General features: G+C 38.0%; 2 protein-coding genes across 7 annotated transcripts in view; one reads left to right on the forward strand and one right to left on the reverse strand.

The window, feature by feature from the left end:
* IKZF3 (IKAROS family zinc finger 3) overlaps window positions 1-6,431 on the reverse strand; it is a 90,860-nt gene extending 84,429 nt beyond the window's left edge. The window contains exon 1 of one of the 4 annotated variants that reach the window (XM_061391648.1): window positions 5,892-6,431. In XM_061391648.1, coding sequence (XP_061247632.1) covers window positions 5,892-5,898 — 7 coding nt within the window. In that variant the 5' untranslated portion in view covers window positions 5,899-6,431. The remainder of the gene's footprint in view (window positions 1-5,891) is intronic. The other 3 variants (XM_061391647.1, XM_061391649.1, XM_061391651.1) reach the window with 3 other exon arrangements.
* A 3,249-nt stretch (window positions 6,432-9,680) lies between these two features.
* Window positions 9,681-19,496, forward strand: ZPBP2 (zona pellucida binding protein 2). Of its 3 annotated transcripts, none has more exons than XM_061391664.1 (8): window positions 9,681-9,975; window positions 10,125-10,190; window positions 11,338-11,463; window positions 12,112-12,273; window positions 14,056-14,274; window positions 15,089-15,171; window positions 17,440-17,620; window positions 18,335-19,496. In XM_061391664.1, exons 1-8 carry the CDS (start codon window positions 9,927-9,929, stop codon window positions 18,427-18,429), a joined length of 981 nt encoding a protein of 326 aa, XP_061247648.1. In that variant the 5' UTR covers window positions 9,681-9,926; the 3' UTR covers window positions 18,430-19,496. The 3 variants fall into 3 exon arrangements, with proteins under 3 accessions (XP_061247648.1, XP_061247649.1, XP_061247650.1); XM_061391665.1 differs by having other exon boundaries at window positions 9,701-9,975; window positions 17,440-17,547; XM_061391666.1 differs by having other exon boundaries at window positions 9,708-9,866.
* The last annotated feature ends 3,002 nt before the right edge of the window (window positions 19,497-22,498 follow it).

Genomic DNA, 22,498 nt, shown 5'->3' on the forward strand with positions numbered 1-22,498 from the left:
AATCATTTTTGCCATCATCTGCCTTTATCTCTGCAATTGAAGATCATTTGTTATACACTTGTGCATAGTGTAGACAGTAGCACAAATGTATATCAGAGGCTCGATTTGACTTTCATGTGTATCATTTACCAAATATTAATGTATTGAAGATTATCCCTATAAAATTTATATTTGGACCTCAAAATAAAACTTTTTAACCAGCTCTTTGAAAATATTAAAAATTTATAAATGTGACATAAGATCGTGGTTGTACACTGGAATTTTTTTCCTGTGCATATTTGCTCATATAAAATTGCTCTGATGTTCTAAGTATTCTGCTATGTTAACAGTCTCTAAAACAGATAATACTTTGCAAAAAATTGATTGTGGTGTGATAGAGAAATCAAATGAAGTAAAATATGGTATTCTCAACTTTAAAAAGCAAAACATTTGTTGTGAAGAAATAGTTTATTGTGGCTTTCTGAAACAGTGCAAAAAAATGTAGCAAAGCCAAGGATTAGATTTCACTATGTTATTTTGCCCAAAGTTAAGCCAGTATTGGATCAGAAAAAAATAACAGTATTCATCCTGTTGAATTCAGCCAACATTCAAAGCTCTTCTATCAAACTTTTAATAGCACCTCTGACAAATTAACCAGCAAAATTAACTAGCTTTCATGTCACTATTTTCTTTACTATCTTTACCATAAAAGTTGAACAAATAGTCAAATGACCAAACACAGGCAATTTATTAGTTGTTTTATTCAATAAATGACTGCAGTCCTACTATGTGCTAGGGACTAGGCTGGGTACTCGTTATCACTGGTGATAAAAAGATCCCTACACTTTGGAATCTGACAGTTTAGACGGGGCAACAGGTGTACTAGTGACCAAAATATGCAAGAAATCTAGTTAAATAATCTTTAAATAATTAAGAGTTAAGAGTAAAAAATACAGTTTTGCACTGCTTAATCAGTGATGCTATTGAAATGTTTTCCATTTCTCTTATTTTAAAAAGTTTTCTTTATAAACCCACAAATAACCTGATGTGCCAAAAATGTTATCTCTAAGAACAGTTGCTAATAAATACAATTTGTGATATGTTGCCAATTCCATTGATATAATAAGTCAGGAGGTAAGCCGCTTTTGAATTTTTGATGCATAAAAAGCACTGCTTAATAAATGCTTTTATTCTGTTTCATATCTATTATTAAACATTTAGTTTTTTCTGTCTTCTAGATGGGCTACATGTCCAATATAATATGGTATTGACTCCAAATTATATTGATTTACTCTACATCACTTTGTACTCTAAGAACTTTAATTCTGGATGCAAAAGTAGATTTCAATTAAGGCTGAAAAAATTATCTCATTCAGGATCATTAGGGATTATTTTGACAGATTTTACAGCAATAATAATTAATAGTTTTATATATATATATACCACTTTTCAAATAATACCCCTATAATAGAAATATAATCATTGTTTCATTTCGTCTTTTTTAAAAAAGTAATTCAAAGGCCTTAGAGTCATCCTTATGATTTCTAATTATTATGAATGTGCCAGTTAATGGGAGAGTTGTATTTTCAAAAGGCTTAATAGCAGCCTACTCCATGTTCTTGTGATGTTTAGAATCTTTTTCTGCAATAACTAATGTATGTTTAACACATTCAAAAAGCATTTATTGGGTATTTACTACAGGCAGCTTCTGTGTTAATCACTCCTTTTTCACACATGGTCTAGAACCACAGCTTGAGTTAGGAGCCAATTCATACTGGTTATCTGATAAAAGACCTACCGATAATCTTTTAGTCATAAGTGTAAATACATACACTGATGACAAACTTTTAACAACGTATTAAAAAGGTATCACCAGGAAAATGTATGATAATTTTATGATACCATTCATGCATCTTACTGACTGAGAAAGTAAATTTCCCCTCATATTTGATCCATGTTTTAATGGACTAATATGTCATCCTGAAATCTGCTCATGTAAAGTTAAAAAGGTAAGGTTTAGCATTAAGTAATATGCTAGTCAAAAAATCAATAACATTTTTGTTTTCTAAGTTTTCCTTTCTGTTATACCATTTTAAATATTTAAAAATTTTTCTGAGTTCTAACAAGGAATTGCTAGCACCAATCCCTTATTCACAAAGAATAATAAAAGGCATCATAATAAAGATATTGAAAATGACTTTTAGCACCATTTTTTCAAAGTTTTTTTATGTGGACCATTTTCTTAAATTCTTTATTAGATTTGTTACAATAATGCTTCTGATTCATGTTTTGGTTTTTTGACTGTGAGGCATATGGGATGTTAGCTCCCTGACCAGGGATCGAACCTGCACCCCTGTACTGAAAGGCAAAGTCTTAACCACTGGACCATCACCAGGGAAGTCCTTTTTGGGCACCATTTTGAAACTTTAATGCAACAAACTCTGAGGATCTTTTATGAACCAGGAACTGCTCTTTGCACTGAGTATACAAAAATAAGACATAGTTTCTGCCTTCAGAAGCTTAAAGACCAGTGGGGGAATAAACACTTAAATCGGTAAATAATTTCAATATAATTGGGAGAAGTATGCATAGTAAGGAAAGGCCCTTAGCCCAGGTGGATGGAGGTGAGGGACTGAATAGAATGACCACCAGAAAGCACCAGGAAAAGTCATGAGAAGGAGGTCCTTCATGGTGATAATGCATGAAAAGATGAGTAGGCATAACAAGGTAAAGAATGGGATGAAAATTTTAGCAAAGACATGGAAGTATGAAACAGCATATTAGATTGCAGGAAACACAACCAGAAATTTTCTAAAATTATGTTCTACCAGGACCCCGTGACCTTTCTGTGGCTTTTGTTCCTTTGAATTTTATCAGTTCAACCTTCACATGTTCATAACGGAGGGCTAGTAAACCACCATCTGGAGGCTGTATCTATGTAAATACCATCCATCCAGAACAGAGAAAGGAAGCTAGAAATGAAAAAAAATGGCTACCACAAAAGCCATGTGGTGGGAAGCTGACATCAAGAAGGAGACAAAAACTACACAATAACCTAGGAATATTTAGTGTAGGGGCATTCAGCTTTGCACAGTTCAAAAACCCCATGAGAATATACTACAGAACAATATATTACCTGATAGTCTGAATACTGAATCTGGGTCCCTAAGATAAAGTTTTCTCTTGTGGACCTCACTTATAAGGGGTCTGTGTAACAAATACTCTTAGAAAGATTTCTTCCCAATAATGTTGAAATAAAAAAGGTTTTTTAAAATATTTATTTATTTAGCTGTACTGGGTCTCAGTTGTGGCACATGAGCTTTTCTCATGGCATGTGGGATCTTCATTCCCAGACCTGGGATCGAACCTGCATCACCTGCATTGGAAGTGGGATTCTTAACCATCAGACCACCAGAGAAATCCCAAAGGTTTTATATTAAATAAGAAATATGCCAATACCTGTAAAATTTGTGAACTACCCATTTCTCAACCATCAGACAGAAGGGATATTATTACAGCACAAATAACAAAATTCAGTAACATAAAGAATCTCTGTGTAGAAAATATTCAGGATCACAAATTGGGAGAAAAGAAAACAATTCTAGTTCTCAATTTATTACATGCATTAACTCTTCATCTTTATATGACAAACTTTCTATTTCAAAAGCTTATTTCATCTGACATCTTCACACACAGAAATTCTCAATAAATGTCTGGTGATGAATGAAAAATGAATAACTTTTTAAAAAGATTTTATATTTTGAAGAAATATCGACTATATAGTTTCACATTTCACAATAAACCATAGCATATTAATCTGGCCCCCAAATTAGGCAGAAAATAAAAGTACTTCATCAAGTATGCTTACAGTGCCAAGACATGACAGGTATACACTATAGGTCAAATTCTAAACTGGGACCAAAATATCAAAATAGTATAAAAGTACTTTATTTAAATATCAAACACATGGGCCAGATTAGCCAATCTTGAGTGGCTATAATAAACCAGATATTTTATTACACCAAATACTCTGATCTTCAAGGATGTGATGTTAGAATAGCCAAATTCACATCACTAACCTTTCTGTTAATCTTAGTTTTTTATTTAAGTGTGAAATATTTGCATCAAGCATACCATATAACATCCATCTCCACGGATTATGAATATAATCTACTCATCTAAACTCACCTAGTGATTCAATTCTGTATTCTCTTTCCATTTATAGCCTGTACATTCCAAATAAAATTCTACACAAGTTTTCATTCCCTTTTTATTCAGCTTATCAAAAAGTCACTGTTAGGGCTTTAATATCCTGAATTATGCTATTTAGTTAATAATTTCTTTATTTCACATTAAATAAATGAATTCAGGAGTATTAACATTTATAGAGAAACATCCCAGTTTCCACTGTCTTACACTCATTCATATGTTATTCTTGAGAATGAAATGATAATGATTAAGACTAGGAAAAAACAGTGTTGGAGTATTGATCTATCACTTCACAAAAATAAACTCAGGAATTCATATGAAATAATTAAAGCCTGAGTGTTTTTTAAATTATTTTTTCTAGTGTACAACAACCTAATTTTTTTCTGTTGTTGGCCAATGAAATCTTTACATGATAAAAATTACACATCATAAACCATTTTAAAAATATTCAAAGTGTAAATTTTTAGATTTACTTTTAAACCTTGATTTAAAGCAAAAAGTTTTTCATAAGAGAAAACCCTTAAAATATTTTTCAATAATGATCATTAAATTTTTTTTTACAGAATACTAAATATGTACTGTGCATCATTTGGCGCTCTACTTAGAGGGAAAAAAACACGTATAAGTGCCAAGTCAGTTTAAAATTATAAACATACCCATGTGTAAATTAAAGATTTACAATCACAGTACTGTGCTCAATTATACATGAAACAAAATTTATTTTGTGTCCTGACATATTCAATCAAGTTTTAATAACTTCATAGACCCTAGACCTAAAGCGGCCAAAGATCAAGGTATACTGGTAATAAGAGAGCCTTCAATCATTATGAAGAAAATATCCAGGCTATTGATAATTATTTATCAAGTTAACATTTTAATTAGGTGTCAGTATCTCATTTACTAATAGAATGAATACATTTCTCACAAATTCTGATTTTCTATTTTCTGATTTTCTCCAACTTGAGATGCACCTGCCATTTTCAAGGTTTTAGAAACACTTGTTGAGAAGACTGTTGAAAAGTTTAAAATAATACTGTGAAACTTTAGTTATCCCAAGGAAGTATATATATCCCAATAACACTGAAAATTTGAGGGGAAGTGAGGATAGGTTAATGACTTTAAAAACTAATTCAAATGAAACTTTTCATGTGAGCTTGATTTTTTGCTTTGAGTAAATAAGTTATCATTAGAAGATTGAGTACCAAGGGAAGCACAAATGCCATTACTTAAAAATTTACCTTCCCATATGACAGCATTTACCCTTAGAGGGTAAAAAAAAGTCACTTTTCATCCTAAAGAAGTCACTCAGGTTAGCCCAATTCCAATGGACATTGAAGCCATGGACGAAAAAATCATGCAAAAGGATTAGTTATTCCACCTTAGGTTTGCTGCCATTTCAGGGACACCCCATAAGTACTCCTCCTCTGCAGAATCAGAGTTGACCCCTGACAAACCCTAAGAGGTAAAACTGCGGAGAAATTATCACTGTCCAAAGTTAGGTTGGGGGTTGGGGGGCAGGTAGCAAATGAGAGATGTATGAAAACCGACACGCTTTGCCCTCTGAAATTTACTTTTTTCAAATTTACTTTTGACAAAAGAAATAAATAGAAGCAAAACCGAGATTCAGAAGGAACTCTCTCTGCTGCGTGCACCGGTTGAGCATTTCAAAGACCCCTTAGAAAAGAAGCAGGCTGGAGGCTCACCTTCCATCTCGCCGCCGGGCTGGGCTGGAGCTGCCGCTCTGGCTACCCAGCCGCTCCACGTGCTCCTGCCGTCGCCGGGACTCAGCGCGCAGCTGGCGGGAGATTCCCAGCGCGGGGAGTCCCCGGGATCCGGCCGCTGAGTCGGCGCAGATTGAAAGGGGCAGGAGCCGGCGATCGGACTGTGCGCGGGGTTACAGCGGCGCTGGCTGGCGGCGGCTTTAAAGGACGTTCCCCGCCGAGGTATCTACCGCGCCTCCAGCCGCCTTTTGAATGTCAAAGCCGAGAACCCCAATAGGAAGGAAATGGCAAGGCAGTAAATTGTCTCCAAATGTCTATTTTAGAAGGATAATGGATAAGAGAGTAATATCACATGGAGGGAGGGAGGATCTGGATTGCTTTCTTGCAAATCTAAGTTCAAAGAGGTTTGTCTTGAGCAAAATCTGGAACTTTTGGTCTAGATTCAGGGATGATAGCCATGAATGCCATCAATGAGCACTCTATTAAATGTAATATGTTTTTCTTCCTCAACTTTTCATCTCACATAATAAAAGTTCTTGGTTCAAGTTTTCAGGAAGTGCTAAGACAGTTCCAAAGAGTGTTGGCACTTTCATCAACTCAACTTTTTCAATTTTGGAAGCAATATTCTCACTTTATTTTCCCTTTTGGAAACTGCTTGGTTTATTTCCCACCACTCACAAAACACTACACATTGTATTTATGTGTGTTTATTTTCTACTACCTTACCTTCTTCCAAATAGGATCTGAGACAGCTTACAAAAATACATATATAATGTATCAGTGCTAAGAGATTACGGTGGTAAGGGGAAGATACACTAAAGACAGTAAAATTGACTCAAAGATGTTAGTTGTACACAGAGTGAACATCTTTTCCCAACATCCTTCCCACATTATAGAGATCAAGCACACATTTGACTATAGGGAGAGGGAAGGGGAGGTGAACACATAATTTTTAAAAAACAGAATTTTTCTTCACACTAAGGTTGAAGGGACATTGTTCAGGTGAGTCCTCTTAAAGTTACCCAGTATGTTAAACATGTAAATGATTCTCAAAAAGACCATTTTGCCTTTGTTAGAAACGTATGTGGTTGGTATATACAAGTATATTTGAGACTTAAGGTTGGGCGTTCATGCATCAGAAGGCCATACCAGAGTAAACCCATTCTTATCCAGTTAAAGAATACATATTGTAATTTTATGAATTTTAGTTTATTTTAAATACGCCTTGGTATAGGAGACATATATATAGATATAGTATATAATTTTTAAATGAGTTAATAACTTGTAATGGCTTTGTTTTACGATTATGGCACCATGACAGCATCTCTATAACTTGTATGGGATGGAGTTCTACAGGATAATAACAATTTCAGAGAAATACTCTAAACACTAGGTCTAATTTTAGTATCGAAAGGGGAAATTTGTTGTTTGTTAGTTTCTAAAGGCAAAAATAGCACATCAAAAGTAGCAGAAGAGGAACTGTAAAATTTCACAGGGATGGTGTAAGGATGAATAGTTATTTGGTTATTAAAAGTTTTAGAAGGTGTTTAGCTTCCATTACAATGTTCTTTATACTTATCAATGGAATGTGTTACTACTCTGTGAATAATTAGCTCAGTATTGAGTATTTCAGACTCAAAAATGTGATACTTAAGGGGATAGATAAAAAGTAAGTGGGTAAAATAATTCATGCAGCTATTTCACCCTCAAGAAGGTAGAGCATAAATCCCCACTCCTTAAGTGTGAGATTCACTTATGGGTGTTTCTAGTGGCCTAGTGATTAGGATTCCAAGCTTTCACTGCCATGGCCTGGGTTCGATCCCTGGTCAGGGAACTGAGATCCCACAAGCCACACAAAGCACCCCACCCCCCAAAAAAGGTGTTGTTTTTTTTTTTAAAGAATGGTATTCACATAGTGACATCCTTCCAAAGATTACAGTATGAAAAGGTACAGGAAAGAGAGTAACTTTATATGACAGAAACCAGACAAACACTACCTCAGGCAGGTGATCAAGTTAACAACAACAGTGATATAAGGCATGTGACAGTATGTGCCCTCGATATATATTTGAATATGGTACTTCACCTCCATAGCCTTCCATCCATTAACCCTAACCTAGAGGGTTAACCTAGACTGGTTAAGCTCCAGTCTAACCTAGAGGCATTCTGCAAAGAGCCTGACCAGTTCAGATCAAGTCAATGTCATCTCAAAACCCATTAACTGTCAAGGTCATCAAAACCAAGAAATGTCTGAGAAACTGTCACCGCTAAGGAGACTTGATGACTAAATGTAACAAGGGATCCTGACTGGGATCCTGGAGCAGAAAAAGGCCATTAGGTAAAAACCAAGGAAATCTGAATCAAGTATGGACTCTATTTAATAAGGTATCAATATTGGTCATTACTTGTGAGAAAACAAATGTAAGATGTTAATTATAAGGAAATAGGTGGGCATACATGAGAACTCGGTACTATCTTCGCGATTTTTCTGTAAATGTAAAACTATTCTAAAATTAAAAGTTTGTTTTAAAACAGTAGACGGATTCTTTGAACAAATCACTACTCATTTGGTTAAGTCTCTTCTTACAGTATTCAAAGTTGATCACCCAAGGGTTTACAAGGATCAATTACCTATAATTGGGAAGCTAATAAAATGCTGTGGGTTTAATGATAAACTTCCAGGGAATCAGAGATAATGCCTAAATTTGTCTTCATTATCATTACTTTAATAAGGGAACAGTTGAAACTAAACCATGAATCTAGACACGATAACTGACAAGGGTGGATCTGACTCACCGAATCACATTTCATGGCTTATGCTATGTAGTAAAATTAACAGTGACTAAAACTGAAATCACTGACAAAGGCTGCTCCTGGACCATCTGAGATAGTCCAAGTACTGACTCGGCTCAAAGGAAATAAAACTGAAAACTCTTGATCTCACCCCAAATAATCATTCTGCACCCTGTCTGAACCTTGGGCTCTCTACCCACCAGCCTACTCAAAACCACGAATGAGGGTGTCCCGCTGCTAAGAAACAGACAATACACAGGGCTTTCCAGGCCACTAAATGAGTAGCCAAGAAGGAACCATGAAAGACACTGGCCTGGTCTCTTTTGGAGCTCGCTGATCTTGACTGAGCATCCACCCTGCAAAAAAAGCATCTGGAGATCTTGCCTTTCAACTGGGCTTGTGTTTTTGTTTTTGTTAAAGCAAGCTTACTTCACAACCCCGGATACATTTGCAAGTGGAGTCTCTCAACATCGTATGATGCTGGAAGTTGACAATGAAGGTTAAACGTTCCTCTAGAGTGCAAAGCCCTGGAGACGCCTTGTTGGTGCACTACTTCTTCAGGTTCTTCATTCTGTGGGTTAGAACACAGGTGGGTGAAAACTGGGAGTTAGGAATTTGAAAAGGATTGTGCACACAGTTCCAGACAATTCATAAGAAAGGCACAGGGAATTCGCACGCGGGGCTCTCTGCTTCCTGTGAAGTGGAAGCTTCTCCTTCCTCAGATCCTAATGTAATCTCATCCCCTATCCGCCCTATCCCATGGCGCCCACCGTGTTCCTCTCATCGATTTCTTCAGCTTCTAGACTAAGGAAATGACTAAAACGCCAAGGCTTTTCTTCTCTCACCGATTGCCCAGAGAACGAAGCGAACAAGAGCGCGGGAAAATGGCGCCAGGTTGGAGGCGCGAAGCACCGGAAGCATCCGCATGACAGCGACCGCGTGCGCGCGAGGGGCGGGGCGCTCGTCTCCTGTGCACCTGCCAAGGCCCTGCCCTCTACACACGCCCCGCCCCCAGCCCCATCCGCGCGCGACAGGCCGCGGAGCACTCTCGCGCTCTCCTCCGCGTCCGCTCCCTTTGTAGCTACGCACGGTAGAGGGAGCGGACCCTGGCGGTTTGCTCCGCTCGGTGGAGGAGAGATGGGGAGGCGTGGCGCTGGGGCTGAGGTAGGAAGGAGCCCGCCCCTCGACGCCTAACCCTCCCGCGACGCTAGCCCCTGAGTCGTGATGCGAGCGTGGGTCCTACTCTCCGCGGTGCTCTGGTACCTCACAGGAGGTGGGGCTCCTCCCGCCCGGCCCCCAGGCTTCCCGCAGCTTCCCGGTCCAGCCTCCCAGCTTCGCCCCGCCCCGCCCCGCCCCAGTCTGAGCTCCGGCTCCGCTTCCACTTGGTCAGTGGGTTGTTTTTTTTTTTTTTTTCCTCCGCAGTTGGATGGCAGCGTAATTCCGAACGCACTGAGAAAGGCTTCATTTATGGCAAGCCGGGACACCCAGGTAATGAGGACCTCTTCACTCGCAGAGTCCATCCGAAGAGCCGGGGGCCCCGTGGCTCTGCTGAGGTTTTTCCCGAGCAAGGAAATGGAGCAAAAATGTATAGAACGTCTACTGTGTGCTCTGCACTTCCTGGAGGTTGTTTCATCCTTACAGCAACGCCACTGCGCCTCAGTTGCGTAAAGAAGAATCTCGCCTAAAGAAGCACGGCTCGTGAGGAGCTAAGATTCAATTTATAGCTCTTTCTCTGATACCACCTCTCTTCAGAATGTCCCTGCTGCTTTGCAACCTGCGAGACCAGCTCAGAGGAGTGATTTCCAGGGCTGGAAGTCCCTCTGTTTGGAATGTCCTTATCCCTTCATTAACTAGAACTCCTACACATCATTTCCGGCTCAGCTTAAATGTCATTTGTCACTGTGATAAAACTTTCACACTCTCCCCAAGGAAAATTAGTCACACAGCTAACTTTAGATGACTTTGGGCCGGTTCGTAGCATTGGTTAGATTTGGAATCGCTCCGTTTTTGGAGCCCCTCCCGCTCCGTGCCACCGCCGAATTGTGGTACAGTATCTTCTTTATAGGTTCAGAGCCCGGTGTTCAGCAGGCTTTATAATTAGTATCTTGTGGGGCAGTATTGTTCAAAGCACATTGTTGCTGCTTCCATCAAATCCGAGATAGAGTAGGAATTGCAGAAAATCTTCCTTATGTGTCCCACATAGACTGAATTATTGTTCCTTGTTAGGAGCTAAATATCACATTTGCCTTGGGGATGATAATGATCATCTTTAAAATAGTTTTACAAGCAAAAAGATTCTTTTCTCATCTTTAAGTTGATTCTACCAACGCTTCAAAATTTTTTGATTCTCGTTCTTCTGAATCTGTACATTAAAATGTATTATGTACACTTTTATAAACACTATATTATCACAGAAAAAAAAATAATGACTCTCTGGCAGTCTAGAGTTTTAAAAGTCTATGAGAAGTAAAAAGGACTTTAGTTTTCCACATGTTATAATGATATGCTGATTTTTAAAACCGTGAAATCCAAAGAGAACTAATCAAAGTAACTTTGGGACAAAATGGTAGGAAGTGTGTTTATTAATTTAAATTTTGCTATATAATGTAGTTATATACTGTTTTATTTGTCATAGTGAAAGTATATGTAAAATTACATCACAACAGCCCAGTCCTTGTCTGTATGGACTTTAAACGTGCCGAAAAAGAAACAGTGGACCCCACATATTTATGGGTTGGGCCTAATGAAAAGCAATTATCAGGTAAGTTATTTGATTTTAATATCTTCTTTTTTTAATGATGCAAACCTTTTTTTAGAAAAGCACTATTATTTATGAGAATGAAAAAGTTGTAACTTAAAATACTGACGTTTCACTTACTCAGTATTTAGACAGTCATAACCTGGTCTGTGCCTTATTTTCTCCTTATTCATAAAACTGAAGCAATAATTTTTGTACCTTTCCTCCCAAAGCCTTATTAGTTCAGAAGTTTTTATAGAACCTAAAATTTATCTTTGCAGCATCTGTGATAGGAAATGAGGTAACTAATTTGTAATTTTTCATGATGTTAGAAGGGTGTCTTAGAATGTAAGGATTATTAATTTCTATCTTATGTGAAATTGCATCATACTATAAGGTACTATAATCTCATTTACTGAATTACTGGTATAAATCAATTGAAATTAGATGCCAAGAATTGAATTAAAGAAAACCAAAATATATTTCAAAAGTGTACTTATCATGTGGTTTTCCATGGAGTAATACAGCAGAATTAAGACTTTGTTGAATTCTTGAAGTTAAAATTGTCCGTTAATTTATAAGTCTTCATATGTATTAGTAACCCCAAGTTTACTAAATAGTGTTTGAATTGTTACATGTTAGATAACAAACTCATTTACTCTTTCTGTTTAGGAAGTAATAGAATAAATATAACTAATACAGGAAAGCTGACGGTGAAAGACTTTCTGGAGCCTTTGTCTGGACTTTATACATGCAGTTTTTCTTATAAGACTATCAAAGCAGAAACTCAAGAAGAAAAGATAGTAAAGCAGAGATATGACTTTATGATCTTTGGTAAGAATATAAGCACATTTTAACTTATACATTTAGTTTGGATCAGAATTAAGTATATGGTTTCTTCATTTAGTGTAAATGAGTCTGTTATATATAATCGGTATGGCTTATAGAGTATTTTAAATGTGGCTGGTTCCAAATAGGAAAAGGAGTATGTTAAGGCTGTATATTGTCACCCTGCTTATTTAACTTATATGCAGAGTACATCATGAGAAACGCTGGGCTGGAGGAAGCACAAGATGGAATCAAGGTTGCCGGGAGAAATATCAATAACCTCACATATGCAGATGACACCACCCTTATGGCAGAAAGTGAAGAAGAACTGAAGAGCCTCTTGATGAAAGAGGAGAGTGAAAAAGTTGGCTAAAGCCAAACATTCAGAAAACTAAGATCATGGCATCCAGTCCCATCACTTCATGGCAAATAGATGGGGAAACAGTGGCTGACTTTATTTTTGAGGGCTCCAAAGTCACTGCAGTTGGTGATTGCAGCCATGAAATTAAAAGACACTTACTCCTTGGAAGGAAAGTTATGACCAACTTAGACAACATATTATAAAGCAGAGACATTACTTTGTCAACAAAGGTCCGTCTAGTCAAGGCTATGGTTTTCCCATTGGTCATGTATGGATATGAAAGTTGCACTATAAAGAAGGCTAAGCACTGAAGAATTGATGCTTTTGAACTGTGGTGTTGGAGAAGACTCTTGAGAGTCCCTTGGACTGCAAGGAGATCCAACCAGTCCATCCTAAAGCAGATCAGTCCTGGGTGTTCATTGGAAGGACTGATGTTGAAGCTGAAACTCCAATACTTTGGCCACCTGATGTGAAGAGCTGACTCATTTGAAAAGACCCTGATGCTGGGAAAGATTGAGGGCAGAAGGAGAAGGGGACAACAGAGGATGAGATGTTTGGATGGTATCACCGACTCAATGGACATGGGTTTGGGTAGACTCCAGGAGTTGGTGATGGACAAAGAGGCCTGGTGTGCTGCGATTCATAGGGTCACAAAGAGTCGGACACAACTGAGTGACTGAACTGAACTGAAATGTGTCTGACCAAGGAACCTCAAATTGACATCAAAATAGTGTGTCCTAAATAATCCTCTTTCAGCCTCCCACTTCTCACTGTCTAGGTATGCAGGCACAATCAGCATTATCACAGTTTTGCTAGGTAATTTAAAAATTGATGTTTAATTCCATAAAAGCAAATTAATGATCCTTTTCCCTGGATACTGCTGACACCAATGATACTTCTGTAAACTAAGACTCTCCCCACCAAAATCTTATTTTTTTCTTGATACTTTTAACTTACATATATAGGGCACCCACAGAAGCTATATCTTCTCTTGTACCGAGTATATAATGTATCAGACAAAATAACTTTTTTCATTAAAGTCATTAGTTTTACATCTCTTCATGAGGACAAATTGTTAAAACATTTTGTGCTCAGTTGCTCAGTCATGTCTGACTCTTGGAGATCCCATCGACTGTAGCCTGCCAGGCTCCTCTGTCCATGGGATTCTCCAGGCAAGAATACTGGAGTGGGTTGCCATTTCCTTCTTCAGGGGAATCTTCCTTACCCAGGGATCGAACCTGCATCTACTTGCGTCTCCCACATTGGCCACTCCTGCGCTGTGCCTCCTGAGAAGCCCTTAAAACATTTGATTAGATAAATTAAGCTTCTTTGGTGGTTTGTAAGATTGATGGTATTTAATATTACATGTTATTTGGAAATTGATGCTAGGCACAATTGTTTTATTCTCATCTTTTTTTTTTTTAAAGCCTATCGGGAACCTGACTATTCATATCAGATGGCTGTACGTTTTACCACAAAATCTTGTGTAGGAAAATATAATGATCTGCTTTTTCGAGTCCTGAAGAAAATCTTGGATAATTTAATCTTTGATTTGTCATGCCATATCATAGAACCATCATATAAATGCCATTTTGTTAAAGTTCCAAAACATGGCCTCATTCATGAGCTATTTATAGCCTTTCAAGGTAAAAAATTTTAATATTTCTTTAAATTCATGAGTTTAATCTTATTACAGAATTAATTACCATATTAGTATGAGAAATAAGTAGTAGGCTTTAAATGCTTGTTAAGCACTAAATTCTACTGTTGTCCTTAGCCTGATTGTGGTTTTAAAAATTAACACATTAATTATTTGCCTTCAACTATGATATATTAGGAAAAGCCAATGGCACCCCACTCCAGTACTCTTGCCTGGAAAAATCCCATGGACAGAGGAGCCTGGTAGGCTGTAGTCCATTGAGTCGCTAAGAGTCGGACACAACTGAGTGACTTCACTTTCACTTTTCACTTTCCTGCATTGGAGAAGGAAATAGCGACCACTCCACTGTTCTTGCCTGGAGAATCCCAGCGACGGGGAGCCTGGTGGGCTGCCGTCTATGGGGTCTCGCAGAGTCGGTCACGACTGCAGTGACTTAGCAGCATGATATATATTGTTGCCTATTTTTGAGAAGTCAATAGCATTTTATAAATATGGCCTTTAACTATGCAGCTAATATTTAAGTTATAACTTCTTATAGAATTTTAAATTGAGAACTTGACAAAAGGGGGAAACCAAACCAAATTTATTTCTATTCATTTTAAAGCCTTGTAGTTACCTCCATTAGCCCCCAGATGGAGTGAAATCATAATGTATAAAGTATTCAAATTGTGCACCTTTCTAGGATTACATAGATTAAACACATGCACACATGTATACTGAATTCAGCATTTGGAACGTTCTTGGAATGTTTGGAACTTTTTGGAATTGTTTTGTGAAGATGTCATTTTTCCCCCCTCCAGTTAATCCTTTTGCACCAGGGTGGAAAGGTACATGCAATGAGTCTACTGACTGTGAAGATACCACTAATCATAATATCCTCCAGGTGAGAATTTCAGTGTAGGGGGAAAGTATCTGAATAGTAAACAAAGCTGTTTAAAAACTTAAGCATGAAATATTACTGATATTAGTTTCAGTTTTATAAACTGAGATTGTGAGAGTCTTAGCTATTTTAAAATGTTTTGTCTTGGAATAGTATGTTTGGAATATTACATAACTCCCCAGGTTAATATAATGTATTTTTCTTATGATAGAAGAAGGATGGATCACTGGTCTTTGTTCTCCAAATGTAACCAAGCAGCAGCTTGAAAAACAGCTTTACAGGGCTTCCTTGGTGGCTCAATGGTAAAGAATTCACCTGCCAATACAGGAGACACAGGTTTGATCCCTGATCCAGGAAGACTCCACATGCTATGGATTCTGAAAGAGATGGGCATACCAGACCACCTGACCTGTCTCTTGAGAAACCTGTATGCAGGTCAGGAAGCAACAGTTAGAACTGGACATGGAACAACAGACTGGTTCCAAATAGGAAAAGGAGTACGTCAAGGCTGTGTATTGTCACGCTGCTTATTTAACTTATATGCAGAGTACATCATGAGAAACGCTGGGCTGGAAGAAGCACAAGCTGGAATCAAGATTGCAGGAAAAATATCAATAACCTCAGATATGCAGATGACACCAGCCTTACGGCAGAAAGCAAAGAAGAACTAAAGAGCCTCTTAATGAAAGTGAAAGAGAAGAGTGAAAAAGTTGGCTTAAAACTCAACATTCAGAAAACTAAGATCATGGCATCTGGTCCCATCACTTCATAGCAAGTAAATGGCAAACAATTGAAACAGAGACTTTATTTTTTGGGGCTCCAAAATCACTGCAGATAGTGACTGCAGCCATGAAATTAAAAGACGCTTACTCCTTGGAAGGAAAGTTGTGACCAACCTAAATAGCATATTGAAAAGCAGAGACATTACTTTGCCAACAAAGGTTCATCTAGTCAAGGCTATGGTTTTTCCTGTGGTCATGTATGGATGTGAGAGTTGGACTGTGAAGAAAGCTGAGCGCTGGAGAATTGATGCTTTTGAACTGTGGTGTTGGAGAAGACTCTTGAGAGTCCCATGGACTTCAAGGAGATCCAACCAGTCCATTCTAAAGGAGATCAGTCCTGGGTGTTCTTTGGAAGGAATGATGCTAAAGCTGAAACTCCAGTACTTTGGCCACCTCATGCGAAGAGTTAACTCATTGGAAAAGACTCTGATGCTAGGAGTGATTGAGGGCAGGAGGAGAAGGGGACGACAGAGGATGAGATGGCTGGATGGCATCAGCAACTCGATGGACGTGAGTTTGAGTGAACTCCGGGAGTTGGTGATGGACAGGGAGGCCTGGCGTGCTGCGATTCATGGGGTCGCAAAGAGTCGGACATGACTGAGTGACAAACTGAACTGAACTGAACTGAGGCCTCTGCACCACAATTACTGAGCCTGTGCTCTAGAGCTTAGGAGCCGCAACTATTTAGCTCACGTGCTGCAACTACTGAAGGCCCTGCGCCCTTGAGCCCAAGCACCGCAACAAGACAAGCCACCACAATGAGAAACCCATGCACTGCAACTAGAGAGTGGCCCCCACTCTCTGCAGCTGGAGAAAAGACTGCCCAGCAATGAGGACCCAGCACAGCCAAAAATAAATCATTTCAAAAAAATGAACAGCCTTATAAAAATAAATAAATAGTGAACAGCCTTATAATCATGTCATTCTAGGTTAAAACAATTGGTTTTTCCAAAACTGTGTCTTTATTGATCATGATAGTTGCTCTCTCCTCTGCCTTATTTGAGGCTCAGGACATAGTCTAAAAAAATACCTTCATTCTCCTCCTCTAGTCCTTAAGCCCATACCCTTAACATTGTGCATGGTTTATGGGTTATTATTAGTTACTATTTAAGCCCTGTGCTCAAAAAATAAAATTTACACCATTAGTCTGTAATGCTAATTAAAGTTTTGGTTTCCATCTTGTTTGGCTCTTTGGAGTCAGAAACAATCAACTCCCAGTTATCTACATATGGGATAGACATGCTGCAAATAATTCAAAACAAGTGCTTTTTAACCTCATTTTAATTCTTCTTAACTGTTGTACATAAAAACTGACAATAATTGATAAGTTCAGGCTAAACTAATTTTGGTATTAACATGCAACTTTTCAGGAATTCATCTGTTGTGTAAAGCAGTGCCATGCTTGTATTACGTTTCATTGCCTCTGATATAGGAGAAGAAATTTGGTTCACAGTTTAGTAATTGTACTTCTCTCTGGTGTTAATCTTAGGCAAGAAATCGAATAGAAGAATTTTTCCGGAGCCAAGCATATATTTTCAACCATGATCTAAATAAAACTCTACCAGCCATGCATTTTGTGGATCACAGTTTTCAGATAGTACGTATGGATAGCTGTCGTCCAGGCTTTGGAAAAAATGAAGGTCTACACAGCAATTGCGCTACCTGTTGTGGTAATTATAAAATATACATATCTAGTTATTTAAGTTATATAGTCAGAATTCTCTTAGCATAATTGAATTGAATATTTATAGTGATTTTCTTACCAAAGAAAGGTATTTAGTTAAAGGGAAGTAAAAATTCGAAGCCCAAATTTCTAAACATAGTTATCTTCACGGATATTAATTCTGCCTAGTATAATCTTTTGTATTACAAAATATCTCTATAGCATTCTGACTTGAGGTACTGTACTATGAAAGGAAACAAAATGGCCCTGCTGGGAAATTAGAAATAGGAACTAGAAAACAAGAAATAGGAACTCATAAATGGAGCAATGCACAAGTTATTGGAAGATGCTACTAAAGGAAAAAGTAGCTAAGATTCTAACTTTCTTTTACAGTGTTACCTAAGATCACCAGATAACAATATTTAAAACTCATAAACAGGGAGTTCCCTGACAGTCCAGTGGTTAGGACTCCACTTTCACTGCCATGGCTCCGAGTTTAATCCGTGGTTGGGGAACTAAGATCCTACAACCTGCTCAGCAGAGCCAAGAAAAAAAAACAACTCATAAATAATCTTCCACAGTTTAATTGGTTGAACATTACTGGTAGTAGAACATAGATATAGAATGTCAGTGGTGTGACATTGATGGCAATTTGTATTATTGGTATAAAATACCTTTAACTGAAATTATAATATCTGCTCCATTGTATTTTCCTCTGCAGTGGTTTGTAGTCCTGGGACTTTTAGTCCTGATGTTGATGTTACATGTCAGACCTGCATTTCCGTCCAAATCTACGGAGCTAAATCATGCCAGTAAATTTCAACATGAAGACTAGGGGTGAAAGCATCATTACTTGCTTGTGGAGGTGGAAGACATAAGATGATTTGTTCACATCCCAAAGTGTCATAGGTATTTTCATTAAGGAAGAGCAGTAAGACCAAAACATTGGAAAACGTACATTGTAAAAACCGTAAAAAGATAGTCAACATGGTATTTCTAAGAAGGCATTTAATCTCAGTGGATGATTTTTAATGAAATATGTTTTGTTGCTTACAAACAATCTTGTTTCTTTGTACCTAAAACTATGTTAAGGTCAAGAAGAGTAGGCGAGTATAATATAATAAAATTTTGTACTTTCCATATATTATTTTGTTTGATATCACTCATATGATATAAAGTCATATGTATTACCTTTATAATTAGAACCAAAAAAGTTATTTCTTCTACTCCCTTTGCTTTTAGTCTATTTATTTTAGAATAATAGATTTTATTTTTTAGTATAGAGTTAGGGTTACAGAAAAATTGAGCAGATATTACACAGAGTTCCATATGCCCGCTTCAGCCCACATCCTCACCCCTCCCAGTTTCCCCTATTAGTAGCATCTCACATTAGCGTGATACATTTGTTACGATTAATGAACCAATGTCAATACATTATTATCAACTATAGTTAGTAGTTTATATTAAGGTTTATTCTACGTGTTGTACAGTCCTGTGGGTTTTGACAAGTATATACTGACATGTGTCCACCCCTACAGTTTCACACAGAACAGTTCCACCACCCTTAAAATGCCCCCTGTTTTATCTACTCTTCTCTCTCTCTTACCCCACAGCCCTTGCCAACCACCAGTCTTGTTCCTGTCTCTACAGTTCTGCCTTTCCCAAAGTAGATTAAACTTAGGGCCATGCAGTGTGTAAACTTTCCAGACTGGCTTCTCTCACTTACCAATATTCATTTAAGATTCCTCCATGTCACTGTATGGCTTTGATAGATCATTTTTTATTGCTGACTAATATTCCATATCATGGGTGTATAAAGGACATCTTGATTGCTTCACGTTTTTGATGATTATGAATAAAATTGCTATAAATCTTTGTGTACAGGTGTTTGTATGGACATGAGTTTTCAAATCAATTCGTAAATGCCTAGGAGCGTGATTGCTGGGTTGTATGGGAAGATAATGTCTAGTTTTATAAGAAATTTCCAAACTGTGTCCCAAATGGGTTTACCATTTTACATTTCCACCGCAATGGATGTGTTTCTTGTTGTTCCTTGTCTTCACCAGCTTTTGGTATTTTAAGTTTTTTTTATTTTGGCTATTCTATTAGGTATTAGTGATAGTTCATTATTGTTTTAATTTTAAATCCCCTAATGACATCTGGTCTCTGCATTATTTCATGTGTTTATTTGTCATCTGTGTATCTATCATTTAAATCTTTCTCCTTGTTTTTATTGAATTCTTCATTCACATTGTTGAGTTCCAAGAGTTCTTTGTATATTTTAGATACAGATTCTTATCAGATATGTGTTTCTCCAATTTTGTGGTTTGTCTCTTCTTCTCACAATGACTTTTACTGAGCAGAAGTTTTTAATTTTAATAAAATCCAGTTTACCAATTTTGGGCTTCCCTGGTAGCTCACTGGTAAAGAATCCCCCTGCCAAAGCAGGAGACACTGGTTCAGTCCCTGGTCTGGGAAGATCCTACATGCTGTGGAGCAACTAAGCCCACGCACCCCAACTATTGAGCCTGTGCTCTAGAGCCCAGGGACCCACAACTGCCGAGCCCTCACGCTGCACCTACGGAAGCCTGTGTGCCCTGGAGCCCACGTTCAGCAACAGGAGAGGCCACTGCAACGAGAAGCCTACACACTGCAACTGGAGAGCAGCCCCCGCTCGCCCCAGCTAGAGAAAAGCCTGGGCAACAGGAAGACCCAGTGTAGCCAAAAATAAATAAAAGTATAGTTTACCAATATTTTTCCATAGATCATGCTTTTTATGTTATATCTACAAACTCATCACCAAGCCCAAAGTCATGTAGTTTGCTCCTGTTGTATTTAAGAAGTTATTTAGTTTCATGACTTACATTTAGTCTAAGATGAATTAGTTTTTGAGAAAAATGTAAGTTGTATGTTTAGATTTTTTTTTTTGCCTATGGATGGTTCCAGCACCATTTGTTGAAAAGACTGTCCTTCCTCCATTGAATTGCCCTTGCTCCTTTGCCAAAGGTCAGTTGACTACATTTGTGTGGGTCTATGTCTGGGTTCCCTATTTATTCATGTAATCTTTCCTCAGTATGGTTCAGTTCAGTTCAGTCGCTCAGTTGTGTCCGACTCTTTGCGACCCCATGAATTGCAGCACACCAGGCCTCACTGTCCATCACCAACTCCCGGAGTTCACTCAAACTCATGTCCATCAAGTCGGTGATGCCATCCAGCCATCTCATCCTCTGTTGTCCCCTTCTCCTCCTGCCCCCAATCCCTCCCAGCAACAGAGTCTTTTCTGATGAGTCAACTCTTCACATGAGGTGGCCAAAGTACTGGAGTTTCAGCTTCAGCATCATTCCTTCCAAAGAACACCCAGGACTGATCTACCTTGATTACTGTATAGTAAGGCTTACATTTGGTTGGTATCAGTCCCCTGACTTAGTTCTTCCTCAGTATGGTGGTTAGTTATCGTCTTTTGCCTTTTTATATAAACTTTTTAAAAATTTTTATTCATTATTTGGCTCTGCTGGATCTTCATTGCTTCACACAGGTTTTCTCTAGTTGCAGCAAGTGGGGGCTACTCACCAGTTGTGATGCTTGGGCTTCTCACTGCAGTGGCTTCTCTTGTTGCAAAGCATAGGCTCCAGGCACTCAGGCTTCAGTAGTTGTGGCACACTGGCATAGTTGCTCTGTGGCTTGTGGGATCTTCTTGGACCAGGGATTGAACCCATGTCCCCTGCCTGGGCAGGTGGATTCATAACCACTGGACCACCAGGGAAGTCTATGGTCTTGTATTTTTAATTTCAAATTCCAAGTGTTTATTGCTGGTATTTAGGAAGACAATTAACTTTTGTATATTAACCTTACATCCTATGATCTTTCTCTAATTGCTATTAATTCCAGGTTTTTTGTAGTTTCTTTGAGATATTCTACTTAGACAACCGTGTCATCGGCAAACAAAACAGTTTTATTTCTTCCTTCCAATCTGTATATCTATTACTTCCTTATCTAATCTTACTGTATTAGCTAGCACTTCCAGTATGACATTGAATAGTAACAGTGAGTGGGCACATCCTTGTCTTGTTTCTAATCTTTGAGAGAAAGCATCCAGTTTCTCACTATTACATGTGATGTTAGGTATAGTTTTTTTTTTTTTAATAGATGTTCTTTGTTAAGTTGAGGAAGTTCTCTAGTCCTCTGTTTGATTGATATATGATATTTCCATCTTTAGTCTGTTGATATTGATAGATAAATTGATTTTCAAATGTTGGAACTATTCTTCTGTATTCAGAATAAACCGTTTTTAGTCATCGCTTCAGTTCAACGTTCAGTCGTGTCTGACTCTTTTCAAACCCATGGACTGCAGCACACCAGGCCTCCCTGCCCATCACCCAACTCCCGGAGTTCACTCAAACTCTTGTCCGTTGAGTCAGTGATGCCATCCAACCATCTCATCCTCTGTCGTCCCCTTCTCCTCCTGCCTTCAATCTTTCCCAGCATCAGGATGTTTTCCAGTGAGTCAGTTCTTTGCATCAGGTGGCCAAAGTATTGGACTTTCAGCTTCAGCATCAGTCCTTTCAATGAATATTCAGGACTGATTTCCTTTAGGATGGACTGGTTTGATCTCCTGCAGTCCAAGGACTCTCAAGAGTCTTCTCCAACACCACAGTTCAAAAGCATCAATTTTCAGTCATAATGTACAGTTATTTTATACATTGTTGGATTTGATTTGCTAATATTCTATTGTGGATTTTTGCATTTATTTAATGAGACATATTAGTCTGCAGTTTTCCTTATGATACCATTATCTGTGTTTTAGTATTAGGGTTATTTTTTGTTAGTGTTAACATTGTAGGTATGTGTGTCAGTCAGGTCCAATCAGGAGACAGAAAACATGAAG

Source organism: Bos javanicus, chromosome 19 (assembly GCF_032452875.1).
Source record: "Bos javanicus breed banteng chromosome 19, ARS-OSU_banteng_1.0, whole genome shotgun sequence".
NCBI lineage: Eukaryota > Metazoa > Chordata > Mammalia > Artiodactyla > Bovidae > Bos > Bos javanicus.